Here is a 24,270-nt window from a genome sequence, read left to right on the forward strand (position 1 = left end):
TCATTAAATTATTAAACAGACTTTTTTTCTGAACTAGCAAATGAGATACCAGTATGTCAATAACCAGCCATGAGAAAATTCTATTTATACAAACTTGAAAATCCATTTTAATTATTTCTATATTTTATCTATATCATCAACTCCCGTAGAAAATGAAGATTCCAATATACTTTTAACATCCAGGAAGCAAAATTTTGAATTTTACTATCTCAAAATTTCTCTTAAACCACTTTAATATTGTCCGTCATTAAAATAAATCAAAGTCTTCAATATAAAATATATATACACACTCTTAAATATTTTACATCCATGAACCAGAATATTGGAGTCAAAAGCTGCTCGTTTCATGAGAAACGAGTCCCTAACGACATTATTTGTTTTTTTAAAAAAGAGGAGAGAAATTCACCTGGGAAAAGCAACAATAAAAAAATAAGACACTAGGGGCTGGCCCCGTGGCCGAGTGGTTAAGTTCGCGCGCTCCGCTGCAGGCGGCCCAGTGCTTCGTTAGTTCGAATCCTGGGCGCGGACATGGCACTGCTCATCAGACCACGCTGAGGCAGCGTCCCACATGCCACAACTAGAAGAACCCACAACGAAGAATACACAACTATGTACTGGGGGGCTTTGGGGAGAAAAAGGAAAAAAAAAAATAAAAAAAAAATAAATAAATAAAAAAAAAAAAATCTAAAAAAAAAAAAATAAGACACTAAAGAAAAACAAAGTAACCACAGACTTTCAGTACACAAATCTGATCGTTATCATTAAAGACTGAGAAATAAACACTTGGGAGTTAAAGAAATATTGATCCTTCAAAGGAACATGGACACAAAATACGTAACAGTTAATCAAATACCACTAACTCCATCATCCAGGCTACTGTGTAACAATAAAGACTGACCAAATCTAAAATAGTCGCAAAGTTGTAAATATATTTTTCTGAAGATCTTTAACCAAAACGTCACAAAACAGTCTTTAGTTTTACCATCTCCTAGTAAATAAAAATGAAAATAAAAAATTAAACGAGTAACAGTAATTAAGTGAAAAGATAAGCAAGTGAGAATCACAAAAAGTATAATCAAATGTCAAAAATGATATTAACTAAATTATAAAGTTTCTCACACATTTATTTTTTCTACTAAATGTATACCAACATTTACTATTAATATATATTCTAAATTAGAATATTCACCTTTATAAACGAACCCAGGTAAAGCAAAATCTTTTAAATTTACCAGATCTTTTAATTCCCAATAAAGAACATGCTAAGCAAACAATCTCAAGCAAAAATCATGGGAAAAGAAAGAGCTATTATGCCTTTTTCATACAACAGAGGCAACTCTATTGTCAAAACTAATTACCATTTTAATATGAAATTCAAGACAAATTCTTACCAGCTTACTAAAATGGTATTTACAGTAGCCACAGTACTGGACGTTATCTGCACCATTACCTTCTTCTTCACAGAGTAGTCCGGCAAACTGAGCACTGAAAATAAAAGCCAAGTATATTAATAAAATTTCAAATCACAGTAAACATATAAATAAATTAAAATCCACTTCCACACATATAAGGTTTGTAAGAAAATCTTACCTCTCCTTAAGATAAAAAGGGAAAATAGAAGGCTTTTATTCTAGCTGTGATCAAGTGCATTTCACTCCAACCTGCGACTGATTTCTTTTGTTGTTATATTTATGGTTTAAAATAAACTTTTCATCCATCTCTAACAAGGATGAAGAATTATGCATATTTTATGTCACCATAACAGATATTAAATTTCTTTAGGATAAACCCTCCCTCCCATAATTCACACTTCATCTTACTTTTTCAATCTGTATCACAGGTACAAAGGGAAAGGCTAGGCCTCTGAAGGGCTGAAATGACATGTGATGGTATTCGCCCACAGAGGCAGATCACACAGTTACAAGGAAAATGCTCCAAGTCACAGGACAGGACAGGAAGCAAGAAAAACAGAAGCCCTGTTTTTCAGTCAAAAACAATTGAAGAGATGAAACTAAAACCTAAAGTTATGATAATCGTGTTTTTTAAAAACACAAAACGCTAAGTGTATAATCATCATCTTGTCAATTTGACCTTCCATTTTTAACATTCCAAAATTACAGTATTAGTATATATCTCATACCCAAAAAGGATTTCATCTTTGGAAAATTAAGTACAGTATTAAGAGAATTTATAAAAACCAAAAATCTTTTCCATTCTCCAAAGGTAATCTAAAATAGACTAAATCCACACACTAAAAGCTCAGGAAATAAAGTATGTGCCTATATAGAGGCTGATAGACATAGCTAATTCTTAAAATTAATAAGTACATGGATTCTTTCCAAACTTTTATTTTGAACTATTGTCTATTATGTTGAATATTTTAAATTATCTAGGTAACCTTTGAAGAAGTAGCCACTATAATACTGAGAATAATGGTGATTGCTTTTTCCCCCCTCAAAACAAAGACAGTGAAGAAACAGTGTCATTCACTAACTCCTTACTCATCTTTCAGGCTCTGCACTAAGTTTACCTACATCAGCTCTTTTAATCCTAATAACAAACCAAAGGGTAGGTAACCAACACCAATATTTTAAACAAAATCAAAGTGAATAAGACACTAGAACTAGGGTTCACCTACTGAAAATTCACTGGTAAAAACAAGCAATTATTAGCATTATCTTCACTACAAATAAGTAAATCTAAACATAGAAACTATCCCAATAAAATTTAGTGTACATAATATTTGGGTACCTAACTAAGTCTTTAACCTCCAATTTCAATTCTGTACAATGAGGGAAAACATACTTACCATGTCACATGGAAAGCCTGTCGACATCCATGTTTATTACAGGTCATGCAAGCACCAGTGGCTGCTTTACTCTCTCTTCCCTGTTCATCACAAATGTAGCAAGTCTTAGGGTAGAGAAACAAAAACAAAAATGAAACAAACACCATGTAAGTGCTTTAAACAAATCTGAATTTTACAAGTATCTTCAGAAGTCAAATCAGCTTTACTATTTAACCATCTTTACTTCAAAACATGAATTCATTCTTTCTGACAGTAATCTAATTTTTACAAACATGAAAATATAAACAAGGACGTATAAGTAGTCCTAGCAAGACTTCATGAAGGCACGATTTTCTTTAGACTCAAAAACCCTGCAAGATAGGAAGAATTTTCACAGGCACTGAGGCAAGGGGCCAGGACATAGGCTACCATGCCTCTTAAAACCTCCTCGCCAACATTCAACTGATTCCTGTAACAAGGGTGTGAAAAGAGGTTTGTCTTTCTGCTGGAAAGTAAGCATATCTAAGGGAGTCTGATACAGGGAGCTAAGAGATGAAGGACAGTCCTATACGAGCGAGGTTGAGGCCATCCCAACTGTGCACAAGAACCCCAAATGGGCTGTCATTCAGTCCTGCCACCCTGACATACTGAGCCTGGAGGAAGACACTTTAGCTACGGTGGTCAGAACTTCCCCCAAGAGGTTTCAGCCAATGAACACTCCCAGCAACTCTGACTGGCATCTATCTGGCACTTTTCCCAAGTGAAAACAGCTGATAGACAGTACTCCTTTTCATGAAAGACTGAATTTTATAAAGTGCAATCTACAAGTATCAGTGCATAATGAATAAAATTATCAGCTGACTGGAAGTTGAGTATACAGAAATTAATGTCTAACTACATATAATCATCAGGTGATACACTTCTAAAAAGAAACCAATTTCTGAACAGTAGTAAGGTATAACCTAGCCAACTTCAATAGGCCCACGTGTAAATTTTTTTTTTCTGGTAAGGAAAATTGGCCCTGAATTAACATCTGTTGCCAAGCTTCCTCTTTTTGCTTGAGAAAGATTGTTGCTGAGCTAACATCTGTGCCAATCTTCCTCTACTTTGTATGTGGGATGCCGCCACATCATGGTTTGATAAGCAGTGTAGGTCCATGCCTGGGATCCAAACCTGTGAACCCCAGGCAACTAAAGGGGAACTTGCAAACTTAACCACTATGCCACTGGGCTGGCCCATGACCACATGTATTTTTAAACCTAGAGAGGTTCCCTGCACTACACAGTGTGGTACCAGACAACACCATTCAACAACATTGACAAGAAGACAGTTCTTAAAGCAGCCTAATATCTAGCTAGATAAATGAATTCCAACTCCTCTGTTGAAAAACACAGATTCAGACTGAACTGGACTACAAAAATTATACCTCTAAAAAGTAAAATCTCAAGTTACAACAAAATCAACCTGGACACATTGAATAAGAACAACTCTGTTCAAATTATAAGAAAGAATCAAACAATTACAACTGAAGAATTTAACACACATTTTTAACCTACAAATGATCAAGAAGATTAAAAAAGAAAGGACAGAATACACTGAAACAGTAACATTTTATATCGCAAAATTCAGGGAAAATATGCAAACAGGCCTCAAAGAATATCTCAGTAATTTCCAAAAAGCTGACAGTAAGAGACATCATCATTTGACCATTCAATAAAACGAAATATTATGATGAATATTTAAAAAGAAAAAAAAGGAGGTAGAACTTCTAGACTTCTGGAATGGCCGAGTGAAGAATTTCATGAATCCACTTCCTAGCGAATTAACCATTTCACAGGTGAAAAATAACCACTTAAAGTCTCTGAAAATTGTCCTAAAGACATGTAGCAAACAGGAAAACTTATTCAAGAAAATCTACTAACTGTCACTAAGAAAAGGGAGAGTCTGTGGCATCTGAGCCATGATCTATCTACCGGCTCCCGTCAACATCTCTCCCACATACAGTTCCCTATGATGGACGTTCCCCTCTGGGTGGGTGTGGTCCAAAAGATGAGGGTTTCCGCTCTCCCCAGCTTCTAGTCTAAGGCTATAGTTTTGCAATAGAAGGGCCAGGTCTCCAGGGACTCTCATCCTACTCAGCCCTGGTAGCTCCCACTCATAGACTCCCACCCTAACAACAAGCCAGGGGCCCTATCATCCCTTCCTCAGCTTGCCAGTAGAATGGAAGTTCTATACTAGGAAGGACAAGCTGAGAAAATGAGGGGTTATATACCTTTCCCTCCTCCCAGCACCCTGTCAGAGTACAGGAGTCTCTTTGGGAGAAGCAGGGTGCTGTCCCCATGCCCAGCAAAAGAGCAGCAGTGCAGAGGTTCTGCCCAGAGGGTGCCTTAAGAACAAAGAACTGAGTAGCTCTGCCTGAGAAGACTGACTTTCTTAGGAACAAGCCTTGGAGAAGTTCATTCCTTAAGGCACTGTCAAAAACACTTCCGTGGCAACCAATTAAGACAGAACTGATAGCTCCAGGATAGCACAAACAAGCAAAGCAGTAGATCACTCAGAAAGGTAGCAAAGGGAAACAGAGAAAGAAGGCAAATAAGGGACCTCCTAAGATCACACTCAACCTTGGGGGTCAAGAAGGCTAGGAACATGAAATAGGTTGCACCCAATCAGGGGAAACTGAAGTGGGATTTGGGACAGACTTAGAAGAATTCCCCAAAGCCACAGAGAAATCCATCAACAAATAAGGCTCAAGTGGCTTTAATCGAACCCACAATCAAAAACTGGCTGAACAATAGGTTACTCTGACACAGGGACAATTCCTAAGAAGCCAGACTTGAAAATAAAAGCACACTCATACCTGATGGTCTGAAAGACTGTGTGCACGCTCAAGGAACAACTGTAGAGAGAGCCTCGAATCTCCTTAGAACATAATCTAAGTCACACACATATCAAATGGCAAAAGGTGAAAAGCTAACTAGGTAAACTGGGCTTAAGCACAATCTTTGACTAATAAGTGGTTTATGTCAACCCAAGGGCAACTGTAAGAAGTCAGGCTTTTTTTAAAAAATGAAAAGGAAATACATTTGGCAGGGCCATCTGAGACTATACATTGTTGGGAAAACAGACATCAGAGAACTAGTCCAGCCAGGTCATTAAATAAACGATCCAACAAACAACAATAGAACACCGAGGGGAGGAAAGAATCATTCTCCAGAGCAGCTATAATTTATTATCTAAAAAGTCCAGTTCCAACAAAAAATTAAAAGACATGCAAAGAAACAGGAAAGAGTGACCCATATACAAGAAAAAAGCAAGCATTAAAACTGCCTTTGATGGGGACCCAGATATTGGACTTAGGAGACAAAAACTTCCACCAAAGGGAAATTCTGGAGTTTAAAGTTCACTAAAGGGCTCAACAGTAGATTTGAGATGGTAATAGGAAAAAAAACCCAACAAACTTAATGATAGATCAATAGAGATGATACAACCTCAAGAGCAGATTTTTTAGATTACACTACCTAAAGAACAACTTCAGAGAAATGTGAGACACAATAAGTGCACCAATATATGTACGTATAATAAGAAAAGCAAGGGCTGGCCCTGTGGCCGAGTGGTTAAGTTCGTGCACTCTGATGCAGGCGGCCCAGTATTTCGTTGGTTCGAATCCTGGGCGTGGACATGACATTGCTCATCAAACCACGCTGAGGCAGCATCCCACATGCCATAACTAGAAGGACCCACAACTCAGAATATACAACTATGTACCAGGGGGCTTTGGGGAGAAAAAAAGGAAAAATTAAATCTTAAAAAAAAAATAGAAAAGAAAAGCAGAAGAGGAAAGAAAGGGACACACACTGTATCTCAAAAAATAATGGCAGAAAACTTCCAAAACTTGATTTAAAAAAACAATAATCTACACATCCAAAAAGCTCAACAAACTCCAATAAGGATAAAATCCACTCAAAATGATGAAAGTAAAAGAAAAGAGACAATCTTGAAAGCAACACAAGGAAATTGGCTATCACACAGAAGAAAATTACAATAAAATTAACACGAGATCTCATGAGAAACAATGGCGGACAGAAGGCAATGGAGTAACATATGCGAAAATGCTGAGAAAACAAAACTATCAACCAAGAATCTTATATCCAGCAAAGCTATACTGCAGAAATAAAGGTGAAATAAAGACATTCTCAAACAAAAAACTAGGACACTTTGATGCTCCAAACCTAACAAGAAATACTAAAGGAAACTCTTTAGGTGAAAATCAAGTGACACTGGACAGTAATTACAATCCACACAAAAATCCTAACAGCTCCACTCAATTACAACTCAATAAAGCTAAAATTAAAAATAAATAAATAAAATAGATCAATTAAAACACACAATGAGCTCTGACAAAGGTAATTATGTAGGAAATGATAAAAGACACTAGTTATTAGATACTTCTCATTCTCTTAATTTAAAAAGCAATCACATAAAACAATGTCCATAAATTGTATTGTTGGGACTATAATATACGGAAATGTAATATATTTGACAATGACAACACAATGAAAGAGAGGAGGAATAAAGCTATATTGGACTAAGGAAATGACACCAGAATGGTTAACTAGAACCCACAGGAAGAAATGAAGAGAAACAAAAATGGTAAATAGGAATACATACACACAAATACACACACGCACGCACACACACACACACATGCACACACACTCTCTCTCTCTCTCTCTCTCTAAATATAATTGTGGTCTCCTTCTCTTAGCTTCTTTAAAAGATGTAAGATTATATAAAGCAATAAACTTTAACTGCATATTGTTGGGTTTCTAGTAAATACAGACATAACATCTGTAATAATAATAGGTACAAAAAGGGGGAAACGAATGGAGTTATACAGGAATGAATCTTCTATATATTACTGGAGTTAAATAGATGCTGGCAAGTTAAGATGAATATTGTAAGCCCTAAAGCAACCACTAAGAAAATAACCCAAAAAAATATAATTTAAAAATCACGAGAGGAGTGACATGAGCAACATGGCTGAGTGAGGTGTTCCCTTTGTCTCTCTGCCTTCGAACCACAACTAAATGGACATTCATTGATCAGCAAAGGAGACCAACACAGCACACCAGGACACCTGAGAAATCCATGCAGCTATACATCTGAAGGTGGATGGACTACCCCCGGGGAGGTGGTGGAGATAGGTGAGCACTCTCCAGCCCCCAAGCAGCCCTGCACACACATGCGACTGCCCTCCCAGCTGGAGTGCCCATAGCACCACTGTGGCCCCAAGAGTGTGAGCACACCTTTGTGTGAATGCGGAACAGGTGACGGCAGCTCTGAGCCCCCATGTGATCACTTTCTCACCCAGTGGGAGAGCCCAAGGTGCAGCCGCAGTCCCAGGGAGTGGCTATGGCTTGGACCCAGTGGGGAGGACCCACCCACCAAGCACAACACCTGGTATTACCTAGGAGGAAGTGGCAGCGGATCTGAACATCCAGAAGAATGAGTTTCCACAAAAGCCCACGGTACCACTGTGGCCCCAAAAGAGAGAGCACATCTCAGCGGACTGTGGGAGCAGGAGGCAGCAGCCATGAGGCCCCAGAGCATCGCTTCCCCATTCAGTATGAGGGCCAGCAGGGCCAAGGAGTGGCCCAGGCTCAGAAAGGCACAGCTGATAGGGATCACGGCAGGCTTAGAATACACACCTCCTGACCCTCCCAGTGGCAGCAGATGGAATCTGTGACCAGATACTATCACTACACAAAGGCACAAATCCACTCCATCAAATAGTATGAAGAAGGATATTAATACTCCAGACCAGAAGGAGAAAGACAAACACACAGAAATCAGTCCTGAAGGCACAAAAATCTGCAATCTAAATGACAGAGAATTCAAAACAGCTATCATAATAACACTCAGTGAATTACAAGAGAACTCAGAAAGGCAGTTCAATGAAATCAGGAACAAAATTAATGAACGCAGGGAATTCTTCACAAAAGAAACTGAAACTATAAAGAAAAACCAATCAGAAATGCTGGAGATGAAAAACACAACAAATGAGATAAAGAAAAATCTAGAATCCTTAAGTAAGAGAGCTGATATTATGGAGAATAGAATTAGCAATTTAGAGGATAGGAATACATAAATGGTTCAGATGGAGTAAGAGAAAAGAACTAAGACTAAAAAGAAATGAAGAAATTCTCCAAGAAATAGCTGACTCAATTAGGAAATGTAAGATAAGGATTTTAGGTATTTCAGAGGGAGAAGATGGAGAAAGGTGCAGAGAGATTGTACAAAGAAATAATACCTGAGAACTTCCCAGACCTAGGGAAGAAGGTGAAAATAAAAGTAAAAGAAGATAATAGAACTCTTAATTACATCAATGTAAAGAGACCTTCTCCAAGGCATATATTAGTAAAACTGGCAAAAATCAATGACAGAAAAAATATTAAGGGCAGCAAGGCAGAAGAAAATAACTTACAAAGGAGCCCCTATCAGTCTTTCAGCAGATTTGTCAGCAGAAACCTTACAGGTGAGGAGAGAGTGGAACGATATGTTCAAAATTCTGAAAGACAAAAACTTTCAGCCAAGAATATTCTATCCAGTGAAAACATCCTTCAGATATGATGAAAAATAAAAACTTTCCCAGATAAACAAAAGCTGAGGGAGTTTATCACCACAAGAGCCCCAGACAAGAAATGATCAAGAAGGTTCTCATATCTGGGGGGAAAAAAGGGTTTACAAAGCCTTGAGCAAGAAGATAAACAGGCTGATAAAATCAGAAAATTGAAACTCACTATCAGAACAGATTAGCAAACACTTATTATAGCAGTAAAGATAATGGAAAGGAAAACATCAAGAATAAATATAATCATTTCATTTTAACCAAAAACTCCCAAGATGAAATAAGATGTGACAATAACAAATTTAGAAGAGGAAGAGGAGAGGGATAGAACCTGCTTAGACAAAGGGAATAAGAGGCTATCAGAAAATGGACTATCTCATCTACAAGACTGTTCATACAAACGTCATTGCAACCACTAAACAAAAACTCAGAATACAGAGGCTGGCCTGTTTGCCAAGTGGTTAAGTTGACGCACTCCACTTTGGTAGCCCAAGACTCGCGGGTTTGGATCCCAGGTGTGGACCTACACACCACTCATCAAGCCACGCTGTGACAGTGTCCTACATACAAAAAACAGAGGAAGACTGGCACAGATGTTAGCTCAGCAATGACCTTCCTTAAGCAAAAAGAGGAAGAGTGCCAAGAGATGGTAGCTCAGGGACAATCTTACTCACACACACACAAAAAAAATCAGAACAGACACACAAATAATAAATAAAGAGAAAACTGAGAAAAACCACTATAGAGAGAACTCAACGGGTAGTCTGAAATACACGGGATGAGAACCAAGGGAAGTACAGAACAACTGGAAAACAAGTGATAAAATGGCAGTACTAAGCCCTCATATATCAATAATCGCCTTAAATGTAAATGGATTGAGTTCTAGCAAAAGACAACAGAGTGGTGGGATGGATTAAAAAACAAGACCCAATACTATGCTTCCTCCAAGAATCACATCTCATCTCTCAAGATAAACCTAGGCTCGTGGTGAAGGGAGGGAAGAGATACTCCAAGCAAATGGCAAACAAAAGAAAAGAGGTGTTGCCACACTTATGTAAGACAAAACAGGCTTCAAGATAAAAAAAACAATTAGGGACAAAGAGGGGCAGTATATAATGATAAAGGGACACTCCACCAGGAGGATATAACACTTATGAATAGACATGCAACTAACACACAAGCACCTAAGTATATACAGCAACTATTAACAGACCTAAAAGGAAAAATTACCAGCAACACAATAATAGTAGAGGACCTTAACACCCAACTTACATCAATGGGTAGATCATCCAGACAGAAAAGTCAACAAGGAAAGACTGGATTTGAATGAAACACTTGATCAGATGGACATAACAGAGAGAGAAAGATCCATTCCATCCAAAAACAGCAGAAAACACATTCTTCTCAAGTGCACAGGGAACATTCTCAAATACACACCATATGTTGGGAACCAAGGCAAGCATCAAGAAATTTAAGAAGATTAAAATCATTCTAGCAACTTTTCCAACAATAATGCTATGAAATTAGAAATCACCTACAAGAAAAAAGCTGGGAAAGTGACAAACATGGAGGCAAAACAACAAGCAACCAAATAAGCAATGGATCGAGGAAATTAAAGTAGGTATCAAAACATATCTGAAGACAAATGAAAATGAAAATACACCATAACATCTCACATGGGATGCAGCAAAAGCATAAGAAGGAAATTCATAACAATTCAGACCCTGCTTAACAAGCAAGAAAAATCTCAACTAAGCAATCTTTAACTAAACCTAAAGAACTAGAAAAAGAGCAAACAAAGCCCAAACTCAGCAGGAGCAGGGAAATAATAAAAATCAGAGCAGACATAAATGAAAATTAAACCAAAAGAACAGCAGAAAGGAACAATGAAATTAAGAGCTGCTTCTTCGAGAAGATAGACAAAATTTACAAACCCCTAGCCTGACTTACAAAGACAAAAGAGAGAAAGCTCAAATAAAGTTAGAAATGAAAGATGAGAAATAATAATGGATACCACAGAAATAAAACAGATAAGAGAATACTACAAAAAGCTATATGCCAACAAAATGGACAATCTATAAGAAATGGATAAATTCTTAGACTCTTACAACCTTCCAAAGCTGAATCAAGAAGAAATAGATAATCTGAATAGACCAATGACAAGTAAAGAGATTGAAACAGTAATCAAAAGCATCCCCCAAAATAAAAGCCCCGAACCAGATGGCTTCCCTGGAGAAATCTACCAAACTTTCAGAGAGGATTTAATACCGATCCTTCTCAAACTATTCCAAAAAATTAGGGAAGATGGAACACTTCCTAACACATTCTACAAGGCCAATATCACTCTGATACCAAAGCCTGACAAGGACAACACAAAAAAGGAAAACTACAAACCAAGAGTGCTGATAAACATAGATGCAAAAATCCTCAACAAAAAATTGGCAACCAGAATACAGCAACAGATCAAAAAAAACATACATCATGATCAAGTGGGATTTATACTAGGCACACAGGAATGGTTCAACATCTGCAGATCAATCAATGTGATACACCACATTAACAAAATGAGGAATAAAAACCACATGATCATCTCAATAGACAGAGAGAAAGTACCTGACAAGATCCAACAGCCATTTATGATTAAAAAAAAAAAAACTCCTAACAAAATGGGGATAGAAGAAAATTACCTCAACATAATAAAGGCCATATATGATAAACCCACAGCCAACAATATACTCAACGGGAAAAAACTGAACGCATCCCTGAGAACAGGAAGACGACAAGCGTGCAGAAAATCATCACTCTTATTCAACACAGTACTGAAGCTTTTGGCCAGAGCAATCAGGCAAAAGAAAGGAATAAAAGGAATCCAAATAGGGAGTGAAGAAGTGAAATTCTCACTGTTTGTAGATGACTTTATATAAAGAAAACCCTAAAGAATCCATCAGAAACCTACTAGAAATAATGAACAACTACAGTAAAGTTGCAAGGTACAAAATCAACCAAAATCAGTTGCATTTCTCTACTCTAATAACAAACTTACAAAAAGAGAACTTAAGAATACAATTCCATTTACAATCGCAACGAAAAGAATAAAATATCTAGGAATAAATTTAACCAAGGAGGTGAAGAACTTAACCATGCCAACTATGAGACGAAATAGATGACAACATAAAGAGATGGAAAAAGAATCCATGCACATGGATTGGAAGCATAAACATAGTTAAAGTGTCCATACTACCCAAAGCAATCTACAGATTCAATGCAATCCCAATCAGAATCCCAATGACATTCTTCACGGAAATAGAACAAGGAATCCAAAAATTCACATGGGGCAACCAAAGACCCTGAATTGCTAAAGCAATCCTGAGAAAAAGAACAAAGCTGGAAGCATCGCAATCCCTGACTTCAAAATGAACTACAAAGCCATAGTAATCAAAACGGCATGGTACTGGTACAAAAACAGGCACAGAGATCAACGGGACAGAACTGAAAGCCCAGAAATAAAACCGCACATCTACAGACAGCTAATCTTCAACAAAGGTGTCAAGACATGCAATGGAGAAATAGTCTCTTCAATAAATGGTGTTGGGAAATCTGGACAACCACTCACAAAAGAATGAAAGTAGACCATTATCTCACGCCATACCCAAAAATAAACTCAAAATGGACCAAAGATTTGAAGATAAGTCCTGAAACCATAAAACTCCTGGAAGATAATATAGGTAGTACACTCTTTGACATGAAAGTCAAAAGAATCTTTTCGAATATCATGTCTTCTCAGACAAGGGAAACAAAAGAAAAAATAAAAAAGTGGGACTTCATAAGACTAAAGAGCTTCTGCAAGGCAAAAGAAACTAGGATCAAAACCAAAAGACATCCGTCAATTGGGAGAACATATTTGCAAATCATATAACCAACAAGGAGTTAATCTCCATAATATATAAGGAACTCACACAACTGGACAACAAAAAAACAAACAGCTCGATCAAAAAACAGGCTATGAACAGACATTTTCCCAAAGAAGATATACAGATGGCCAATTAACACATGAAAAGATGTTCAACATCACTGAATCAGTGAAATGCAAATCAAAAGTACACTAAGATACCACCTTACACCTGTTAAAATGGCTATAATCACTAAGACTAAAAATAACAAATGTTAGAGAGGGTGTGGAGAGAGGGGAACCCTCATACACTGCTGGTGGGAATGCAAACTGGTGCAGCCACTACGGAAAACAGTATAGAGAGTCCTCAAAAAACTAAAAATAGAAATACCATACGACCCAGCTATCCAACTACCAGGTATCTACGCAAACAACTTGAAATCAACAATACAAAGTAACATATGTACCCCTATGTTCATTGGAAGCACTATTCACAATAGCCAAAACATGGAAACAATCCAATTGCCCACTGACTGATGACTGGATAAAGAGGATGTGGTACATATATACACAATGGAATACTACTCAGCCATAGAAAAAGACAAAATCATCCCATTTGCAACAACATGGATGGACCTGGAGGGTATTATGCCAAGCGAAATAAGCCAGAATGAGAACGACAATACATGGTTTCACTCATATGTAGAATATAAACAAACACATGGACAAACAAAACAGTTCAGTGGTTACCAGGGGAAGGGGTGTTGGTACAGGAGGTGAAGGGGAGCACTTATGTGGTAAAAGACAAGAAATAACGTACAACTGAAATTTCACAATGATGTAAACTATTATGAACTCAATTTTAAAAAATGGCTAAAATGGAAAAAAAACACAAAAGTTCCATATGCTCTCTACAGTAGGTATACTTTAGATTTGAAGGTACAAATAAGCAGAATGATGAAAATATATACCATGCAAAGGGTAAGCACAAGACAACTGAAGTGGCTATCATTATATGAGACAAAAAAATATATATTTTGAAAAAAAATGTTATTAAAGATAAAGAGGAATATTTTATAATAAAAAGTTCAATCCATCAGGAAGATATAACACTTATAAGCATACATATGCATCTAACAACAGAGCCCCAAGACACATGAATCAAGGCAGGAAAACAAGTGATTTGATAATTTTTAAATTCTCACTAAATAGCTCTTGGATCAAGAACAAAAATTGTAAACTGAGGATTACTGAGAAAAAGCTCTCAAACAACAAAAGCACATCTAAATAGGTTTTCAAGTATATGAATAAAGCTATACAGAGAGGCAAATTCATAGCCTAGAAGTTTTCACTTTTTTAAGAAAAAAAGAGAGAGACAGTGAATCATACTTTTACCTAATTTTTTTAAAACCAGGCACTTTGTTCACATCAAAAGGATTCAGAGGCAAATTCTAACCCTAACTAAGAAGTCTGCGTTGATATAGTGGACTAGTACGATGTTTTGCTGAATATTCAGACGTTCCACATTTTTTTTAGACTGTCCTAAAATAGCAGGCAGGGGCATTATCACAGTCTTGGGGCAAAATTATAAATGTACACCATTGTCTGTTCCAAGTGAAAGTATCTGGTTCTCTTTAGGGATAGAGATGGAAAAGAGCACAATGGCTAAATCACTGTCCACATGCCATGTGCCTGTGGCCATGTTAATCTGCTCTCTCAAAGAAAACCAGCCAGTATGGAGGCCACGGTTGGGGCTACTGCTTGCTTATTTGTGGTGGTTCAGTGTCATCCCCCAGGATCCATCTGGTTTTTGCAGGGGATATATTGATGAATTAGATGGAGATATCATACAGACCACCCCCATATTCCTTAGGTTTTTAAGGGTAGTATTGATACTTGACATTCCTCCTGAGATGCTGTTTTGTTTTCCATTTTCTATCTTGGTGAGGGGAGAGGGCAGTGTCAAATTCAGAGGCTTCCTCTTGGCTTTCCTCACTATGCTAGCTCTTACCCCACAGGCCAGTAACCCACTGTGAGGTTGTGCCAACTACCAAGTGACCACAGGAGGGTCCAGAATCCAGTGGACTCATTGAGCCAGAACATTTACTGCCTGGCCCCAGAGGCCTCACTGTAATACATGGGCTCAATGATACTTTGAGTTCCTGGGTAACAGCATCAACTTGGACCCTCTTTGAGCAGTCCCTGAAATATCTGGGCATTCCCCTTAGCCCAGTGTATATTTATCCCTTGGGAGAAGGACAGTGGGAAGCATTATTGAGTATAGTTTCTATGGTGTTGCAGAGGCCTTCTTCCTGGGGGCCTACTGTCTCCTAAAATCAGTAGGCTCCAGGTCTGGAAACTGGCTCAGGTCCAGAAAGTGGGCAAGGGATCTTGAATTTTCACTGGGGCAGCTGCCTGCAGCTTCCTGCTCATGACTTCTTGATTTCTTTTCATTGTGAGGACTGATCCAGTGCCCATGAGGCTAACTGTTTATTTTGACCCTTGGGATGCCTCGTTCTCTCAACCAACTCCACTGATTCTGAGAGTCAGGCCCCTGGCCACCCACCCCCTCTAGCCTTCCTACTATCATGATGATTGTGTCCTATGGCTTTGCTGGCTAAGCGCTCCCACCTCCCTCTGTACTTTGGGGATCTGTGCTTTCCTGTTGCTGTTCGCTCCGGCCAGAGGGGAGGCCAGTTGTGAACTTCTCAGTGATACTGGTGCCCCTCTCACAGAACACACCTGTTGGCCTTGGCAATGGTGTGTTCTTTGGGTTTCCAAGGAACATCGTCATCTGCTGGGTTTTGGCTCTACATAGTTTTATTATCCACTCTACTAGGCCCACTTCTCAGAGTCTTTTAATCTTGTCTTCAAACGCTTGCCATAGAAGTCTTGGCAATTCTGCCTCACATAGTGCAGGCTCGCACTTCTTCCCTGCTCTTGTAGCTGAAAAAGCATCATTCCAAACCTAACAAGAAAAAGCCATTTAAAGTACAAAACCACAACTCTTCTTGAAACTATGAAAGATTTACAGTTGCAAGGCAACCGAGTAGCATGAAACCTAAGGGGAGACGCACCCTCCCCCACAATCTCCTAAGAACCACAAGATGCTCAGACTATCCACCAAAGACAGAGCAAGGAAAGAAGAAATCAGCTAAAACTTTAACAAATTGCTAAAGGCTGATTGTGGGCTACTGTGATAGCACAGAACCACAGACAAATGAGTTCACACCCACTCACAGGCCTTATTCCATGAACTTTTACAAGAAGCTCATGGGGAAGATTGGAAGCAAGGAGACAACCAGCAAGAATCTCTCCTGGGTGGTACAGGCAGGAGGGAAGGGATCAGGCACCACAAAAGGGAAGATATGAAAACCCACCTCTTGCCCAGACAGTCCTGTCAAAAGGCTTAAGCATCTGGGGGATGGGTAGCAAACCCTGTCCTGCTCAGGACATGGGTAAAGACCAACCATGGTTAGGAGGACAAAGGAAAAAATCTTTTACCCTTAGACAAGGGGCAGGAAAAACTGCCACTCCCAGGATCTGTTAACAATACTATTAGAGATCTTCTAGGGCTGGAGGAGCGGCAGGAAGCTCTCTCCCGCACAAGTCCTTCAACACACACAAAGCAAAGTTGGCCAGAGGGAGAAGGGGAAGGAACGGTGAAACTCTGAGGCCCAGATAAACAGAGCCCACCAAAGACTGAGGCTGTACCAAAACAACAGAGAAACTCCAGGCCCAAAATATCAAAGGAGAAACAAGAGCAATCTAACACTAAGGGAGGGGGCAAAAGTGTGGTAAAGAGAAGAGCACAGAGAGAAACCACCCTCTGTGACACAGGTGAACAGACAGAGCTGAAAGCAGGGGATGGAACACAAACATTGTAAAGCCAGAAAACTCAATACTTCAGCCCTCGACCTAACATAAGGTATGGTTAGAGGAGGACCAAGGGGCAGGGCCACCCCAAAGGGCTCAGAGGACAGATCATCAAGCCACAGAGCATTGTTCTCAGACCTTGGAATCTAACGGAATTTATCCTTCTGAGTTACAAATCTGCTTTACACCAGTGGCCCCTTTCTTCCTTCCAATTTCTCCATTTTGTAATGGGAATGTCTACAATATACCCATCCCACCATTGTATCTTGAAAATAGGTAACTTTTCTATCTATATTTCACAGATGGAAAGGAATTTTGCCTCAAAATGGACCACACTCAGAGTCTCACCCATACCTGATTTAGATGATTCAGAAGATGAGATTCAGAACTTTTGAGATTACATTCATGAGTCCAGGATGGGGTTACATTGAGAAATGCATCATTGGGTTTTTTTATTGTTGTGAGAACAGCACTGAACATATTACACAAACCTAGATGGTACAGCCTTACCACACATCTAGGCTATAGGGTACTAATTTTACGAGACCACTGTCATATATGTTGTCCATCACTGCCTGAAATGTTATGTGGCACATGACTGTATTAAATTTAGACATGATTTTGAACTTAAGAGCTGACGTTAGAATGGATTAAGACTTGGGAAATACTGGGATGGAATACAAGTATTTTTGCATGTAGTAAGAGCATGAATTTGGGGGTGGGGGGTGCAGAGGGCAGACTACTACGAGTTGGATTGTGTCCTCCTCAAGAAAGTAAGTGAAGGGGCCAGCCTGGTGGCGCAGTGGTTAAGTTCACATGTTCTGCTTTGGCGGCCCAGGGTTTGCGAGTTCAGATCCCAGATGTGGGCCTACGCACCACTCGTCAAGCCATGCTGTGGCAGCATTCCACATATAAAGTAGGGAAGATGGGCATGGACATTAGCTCAGGGCCAGTCTTACTCAGCAAAAGGAGGAAGATTAGCAGCAGATGTCAGCTCAGGGCTAATCTTCCTCAAAAGAAAAAAACCAGTATGTGAAGTCCTAATAACCCCCAGCACCTCAGAATGTGACCTTATTTGGAAACAGGATCATCGCAGATATAATTTGTTAAGATGAGATCATACTGGGGTAAGGCGGGCCCCTAATCCAATTACAACTGGTGTCCTTACTACAAGACAGCCACATGAGGACACAGAGACAAAAGAACATCATGTGGACAGAGGCAGAGACTGGGGTGATAAATCTACAAGCCAAGGATGCCAAGCATTGCGAGCCATTACCAGAAGCTAGGAGAGAGGCATGGAACAGATTCTCCCTCAGAGTTCTCAGAAGGAGCCAATCCTGCCAGCAGCTTGATTTCAGACTTCGAGCTTCCATTAACCGTGAGAAAACAAATTTCTGTTATTTTACGCCAGCCGATTTGTGGTACTTTGTTATGGAAGCCCTAGAAAACTAATAAAGAGGCTGTATGAAAAACTGGCTATGATTTGGTAATGTTTCGGAGTTAGCTGATGAATGGGAGGGGGGTGGTTTCATTATATTATTGTTGGTTTTTGTTTTTAAGATTGGCACCTGAGCTAACAACTATTGCCAATCTCTTTTTTTTCCCCCTGCTTTTTCTCCCCAAATCCGCCCAGTACATAGTTGTATATTTTAGCTGTAGGTCCTTCTAGTTGTGGGATGTGGGATGCCACCTCAGCATGGCCTAATGACTGGTGCCATGTCTGCGCCCAGGATCCGAACTGGTGAAGGGGCCGCCAAAGGCAAGCGTGCAAATTTAACCACTCGGCCACGGGGCTGGCCCCTTATATTATTGTTTATTTTATACATATGACAATTTCCAAAACAAATACTTAAAAATAAACAAAAGAAACAATATTACAGTAAGAAAAAAATTAAAACTTCACAGAAGAGGAAGTAAACAAATTAGAAAACATTTAAACAAAATTAGAAATAAACCCAAAAACTTCTTTATATTAAGCAAGAAAGAGGTCAATCAAGAGTTACATAATACACCCCTCCCAAAATAAATAAATAAATAAATAAAATCATCTGTAAAACACACACACACAAAATTATCAACCCTGTTGATTTCAAGAGAATAAAGACAAGGCAATGGGGGAAAACAGTTACATAAAGGAAAAAAAACCCGCTCAAACGTTTATGTGAAGAAAACCCAATGAAAATGAGGTCAGACAAAAAACTACTCAATACTTTTGAAAACTTAAAACTAATTTGTAAAGAAAACATCCAAGTTATTTTTATACTCTTATAGAGAACTATATGCCCTTAGTGTCATAGCGCACCAATCCAGTAGCCTACTTCAACCCAGGCTTTTTTGCAGCTAAGATACATTCCTTTGTTTCCTCATCATTGTGGGGAAAAGGGGGTAGATACAAAGGGCACTTAACTTATGCCCTAAAAAAGAGGTCACATGGTGTGTTATCTGGGAATTTGGGTGGTCACAAGTCAGAGCAGGTTGATGCTTTGGACTTTCAGAGGAAAAAAATTGACGTATAATGGAACACAAAAAAATGGCAAACTGTGTACTCTACAACTTTGTAGCTTGAGAAAAATCCCTACCAGCAGCAGTACCCTTCAAAATTAGAACTTGTTGCTAGCTGCTCTGCTGCTATTTGACACCACTTTCTTGCTTTTCTATTACCTGCCACTGCTGAAAGTGACTGTTGGGGGATAAAACCTCATTATTCCACTTTCAGATCCAAAATGTATCCCTATCATCTTCTCCTTAGATGCCTTGGTTTTGCTTGTCTCTGGCACCTCTGATCATCCTATCACTCCTTGTAATTACAAATCTAGACTTGATATTCATATGACTGTGAAACAAAATTTCAAATTTTGTTACTTTTAAAATACTGATGTAAGCTGTCTCCCAACCTACATAACCCCTCCATTTCCGTCTCCCTCTGTGAACCTGCACATTCCATTGTCATCTTGCCGTTTCCCTCTCTAACAAATTAATAAATTTTACCTTGCATTCAACATAAATTTGCCTGAGAAAAAACTTTTTGACAGAACAGACTGCCTAATCCAGCAGTACAGAAGATGACCACGAAGAAACCCCCATGCTGCAGGATGGACGAAAGCAGAGGCCTAGCTTGCTATAATAGGTGTCAGTCTTTCCCACAGCTGTGAGAAAAACCACTCTGTCAACATATCCAGATATGTGATTTAACCACTACTTTCTTCATCAAAAGGAATGAAGCCTGTGTGTATTACAGCACAAAAGACATTAACTTCTGACAATCCTTACAGGTTTAATTTCAGCGTTTTGGTTTTTAATGCTACAGATGTAACCATTATGGCAACTGGATTCCCTTCCTTAAAAGAGCCTTTGACAACGAACAAAGTGATTTTCATCTTCCACATAACTTTGAAAACTGCGGGAGAAGTTGTATCATCTTGCCTTATATGTCTCACTTACAGCATGCAGAAAATATCAGACTTTAGCCACCCATGGAGAATGAGCCAGAGTACGGGTTGCAGCTATTTCTCTGTCAATTTCCTAGAACTCTGCAGAATGGCAATGCGAATGTGATCTATAACAACTTCCTTAGTCCTATATAGCTGCTCTGTGCTTATGTGTAGAGACTTGTTCACACAGAGAATTATCTCTGCATTACAAGTGCAAGGAAAAAAGAATAATACTATAATTTGGTACATCCTGTATATCCCTACATAACCTAATTACTCTCAAAAGATTCAATTTTTTTTTAAAGATTTTATTTTTTTTTCCTTTTTCTCCCCAAAGCCCCCCGGGTACATAGTTGTGTATTCTTCATTGTGGGTCCTTCTAGTTGTGGCATGTGGGACGCCGCCTCAGCGTGGTTTGATGAGCAGTGCCATGTCAGCGCCCAGGATTTGAACCAATGAAACACTGGGCCGCCTGCAGCGGAGCGTGCGAACTTAACCACTCGGCCACGAGGCCAGCCCCAAAAGATTCAATTTTTTAATCACCCTGTATATCTGATATTCGCTCCCCCCAAAAAACCTATAAAGCATAATTGTGAATCTATGAGTATTTTCTTTAAGTAACTAAAACTAAAAGGCAAAGTAGAAAAATACTTGTGGTATATACAAGCAAAAATTTAGTATCATTATTTAAAGAGTTCATAACTTTAAAAAACCTAAGTTTAAGAGATAAATAGGCAAAAAACACAGAAAATTCACAAGAAGAAATACCATTCTGTGACCTGACAAGTAATCAAACAAATGAAAATTAAAATAACTGGATATCATTTTTCGATTATCAAATTAACAAATATTAAAAACAATAACAGTATAGGCAATAGTATGGTGAAAATGTCATTTTCATAAACTATCTATATAAATTGGGGAAACAATGAGGCAATATTATCAGAATTTTAGAAACAGGTATAGTCTATGACACAATAATTCTAATTCTAGATTTCTAGCCAAAGAGAATAATCCAAAGCACAGGAAAAAAGCTGGATGCAACCTCAACCTTTAGTAATATGTGAATGGTTAAGCAAATTATATCACAAATAAAACAGAGGTACTAAAAATTAAGTAACAAGCCAGGAATAAAATCTGTATATTTGGTATAACTTTTTTCTTACTTATGGATCAAAAAACAGAAAAAAATATGCCGAAATATTAAAAACATGTTTACACGTTTAATTTAAAATGCATTTTTTAAATAAATCAAATATTAAATTATTTATTATTTGATGTGATCTAAAATTTGGTAATCCTCTCATCATGACTGGGAAGCACAGTTTGAGAGTCTATCAAGGGATATTCCTATGATCAAACTATACATAAAATATTTTATATCATATTTGGGGTGGATATTATTCTGGGGAAAGACTTCTTATGTTTTATCAGAATCCTGAAGACCAAAAAAGGGTAAAGAACACTAGTTTGAAAAAATCTGACAAGCCTTCAAAGTATGTCTCCCTGGTAACCACTTTGCTAAAACTTTACTGCTAATGCTATCAAGTCAATTCCAACTCCTAGTGACCCTGTGTGCAACCCTTCCCGGTCTTTCTGAGCCATCCTCTCACCTTCCAGAGTTCTATCAGACAATGTTCCACTCCTATTCACAGGGTTTTCACGGCCAATTTTTTCAGAAGTGGGTGGCCAGGTCCTTCTTCCTAGTCTGTCTTAGTCTGGAAGCTCTGATGAAACCTGTCCACCACGGATGACCCTGCTGGTATTGGAAATACTGGTGGCAGAGCTTGTAGAATAACAGAAACATGCAGTCGCCATGGTATGACAATGACAGATGGTTCCCTGACTAGGAAATGAACCTAGGCCACAGAGTTGAAGCATCGGATGTGCTTTTGTGTGTGTATGTGAGGAAGATTGGCCCTCAGCTAACATCTGGTGCCAATCTTCCTCTTTTTGCTTGAGGAAGATTGTCACTGAGCTAACATCTGTGCCAATCTTCCTCTATTTTGTAAGTGGGATGCTGCCACAGCACGGCTTAGCATGGCTTGATGAGCAGTGTGTAGGTCTATGCCCAGGACGCAAACCAGCAAACCCTGGGCCACCGAAGCAGAGCATGCGAACTTAACCACTATGCCACTAGGCCGGCCCCAAGAGTGCTGATTCTTCACTACTAGACCACCAGGGCTGACTTGCTATGACTTACTGTTTTAAAATCAAACAACTTACACAAATCCCAGTTTACTCAATTTTAGGCAGATTATTTCAAGATGAAGTAGAGTAGGTCATTAATTTATGCCCTAATTCAACATGCTAATGTTATATAATGAGGAAAAAGAAGTTCCAACATACAGTTATCCCTGGATCTGTTTCTCAAGAACTCATCAAGTAACCTCAAATCACTTCTTTTAAAAGTTGCCAAAAAACTCCCTTCTGAATTATTAAATATGCTTTTAATTTATTGCAAAAAAAAAAATGAGAGATTCTCAAGTTTATGCAGAACACTATTTTATTAAAATCAAAGAATCAGTATATATGTACATCCAGAACAGTTTACAGGCTTTTTTACAGCTGTTTAAATGGAACATTCAGGGGACAGGAGGGTAAAGAAGACAACCTAGATAACTCATATCTCTTTTGTAGAAACTGTCCTCTATACTCAATTTCTAATGAAGGAGTTGTATCTAGGCACCCATGTTCTTCTAGGTGAAAAGCCAGTTTTCCTGGTTTCTAAACCCAGGTGCCTATACCAGAGTTGATGTTAGAAATTTAGAACTGGAACAGAGTCAGTTATCTATTGGGAACTCACATAAAATGGGAAACAAAATTAGAGATTACGTGGAAGCAGAAACAGACTATGGACAGAAGAGAAAAGAGACATGTAGGACCCTCATCAAAGATGGAATGGACAGTATTCATTCTCTGACCCTTTCAGCCAACCCCATTTGTAGTTTAGCTAATTTTAGCAAATTTAATTTCTGACTACAATAAAGTCTTTGGTCTTAAATCTAATCCCGTTACAAGACTGTTTCTTTGAAATAACCAAATGTGTCAAATTTGACTTGCCTTAATATCATATTGCCTAGCAATGTGATTTCCCTTTAAATATGAGTTCTTATAAAATCTTATCTTTTAATCAATTATACTTAGCAGGTTATTACATACACATCTATCATCTACCCAAGACACCAAGTGAAGAAGAGAAAAAACTGATAGAGGCAATCTGTACACTGGTGAGATTACAGAGTTTAATCCCCTGAACAATTTTAAGTTAACCACTGTGTATTGTCATTTCCAGAAGTTTAGATTGCAATGCTACCTTTGGAAGTAAGAGGAGCAAAGAAATAACAACGAAGGAAATTATACCGCCATTCGTCCACAGTCCTCAGTAAACCCCATTTAATAAAACAGCTTCTGAGCCTCGGAGTTGAGAGAAAAAAGGCAATTAGAAGTTAAGTTGAACACAGAAGTACAAAACACACAAAGGACAATATTATGAAAAACAATTTACTATTCCCTGAGAAAAAGAGAAACAGCAGCAGATACAGCAGAATGTGTACATGTGCGTATTGAGGAGAGGGAGGGAGGCAAAGACAACAGATAGAAGCCAACTAGGGGATTCAAAGTGAGGATCAGCTGAGGTAACAAAAAAGGGCAA

At 38.5% G+C, this 24,270-nt stretch overlaps 1 protein-coding gene across 16 annotated transcripts in view; it reads right to left on the reverse strand.

Annotated features, from left to right (window-relative positions):
• MLLT10 (MLLT10 histone lysine methyltransferase DOT1L cofactor) overlaps positions 1–24,270 on the reverse strand; it is a 257,846-nt gene that overhangs the window by 127,729 nt on the left and 105,847 nt on the right. For all 16 annotated transcript variants that reach the window (XM_046678439.1, XM_046678438.1, XM_046678444.1 and 13 more), the window contains 2 exons: positions 2,810–2,913; positions 1,392–1,485 (listed from right to left, as the gene is read on the reverse strand). In XM_046678439.1, coding sequence (XP_046534395.1) covers positions 1,392–1,485; positions 2,810–2,913 — 198 coding nt within the window. The remainder of the gene's footprint in view (positions 1–1,391; positions 1,486–2,809; positions 2,914–24,270) is intronic.

This window comes from Equus quagga, chromosome 12, assembly GCF_021613505.1.
Source record: "Equus quagga isolate Etosha38 chromosome 12, UCLA_HA_Equagga_1.0, whole genome shotgun sequence".
Lineage (NCBI taxonomy): Eukaryota > Metazoa > Chordata > Mammalia > Perissodactyla > Equidae > Equus > Equus quagga.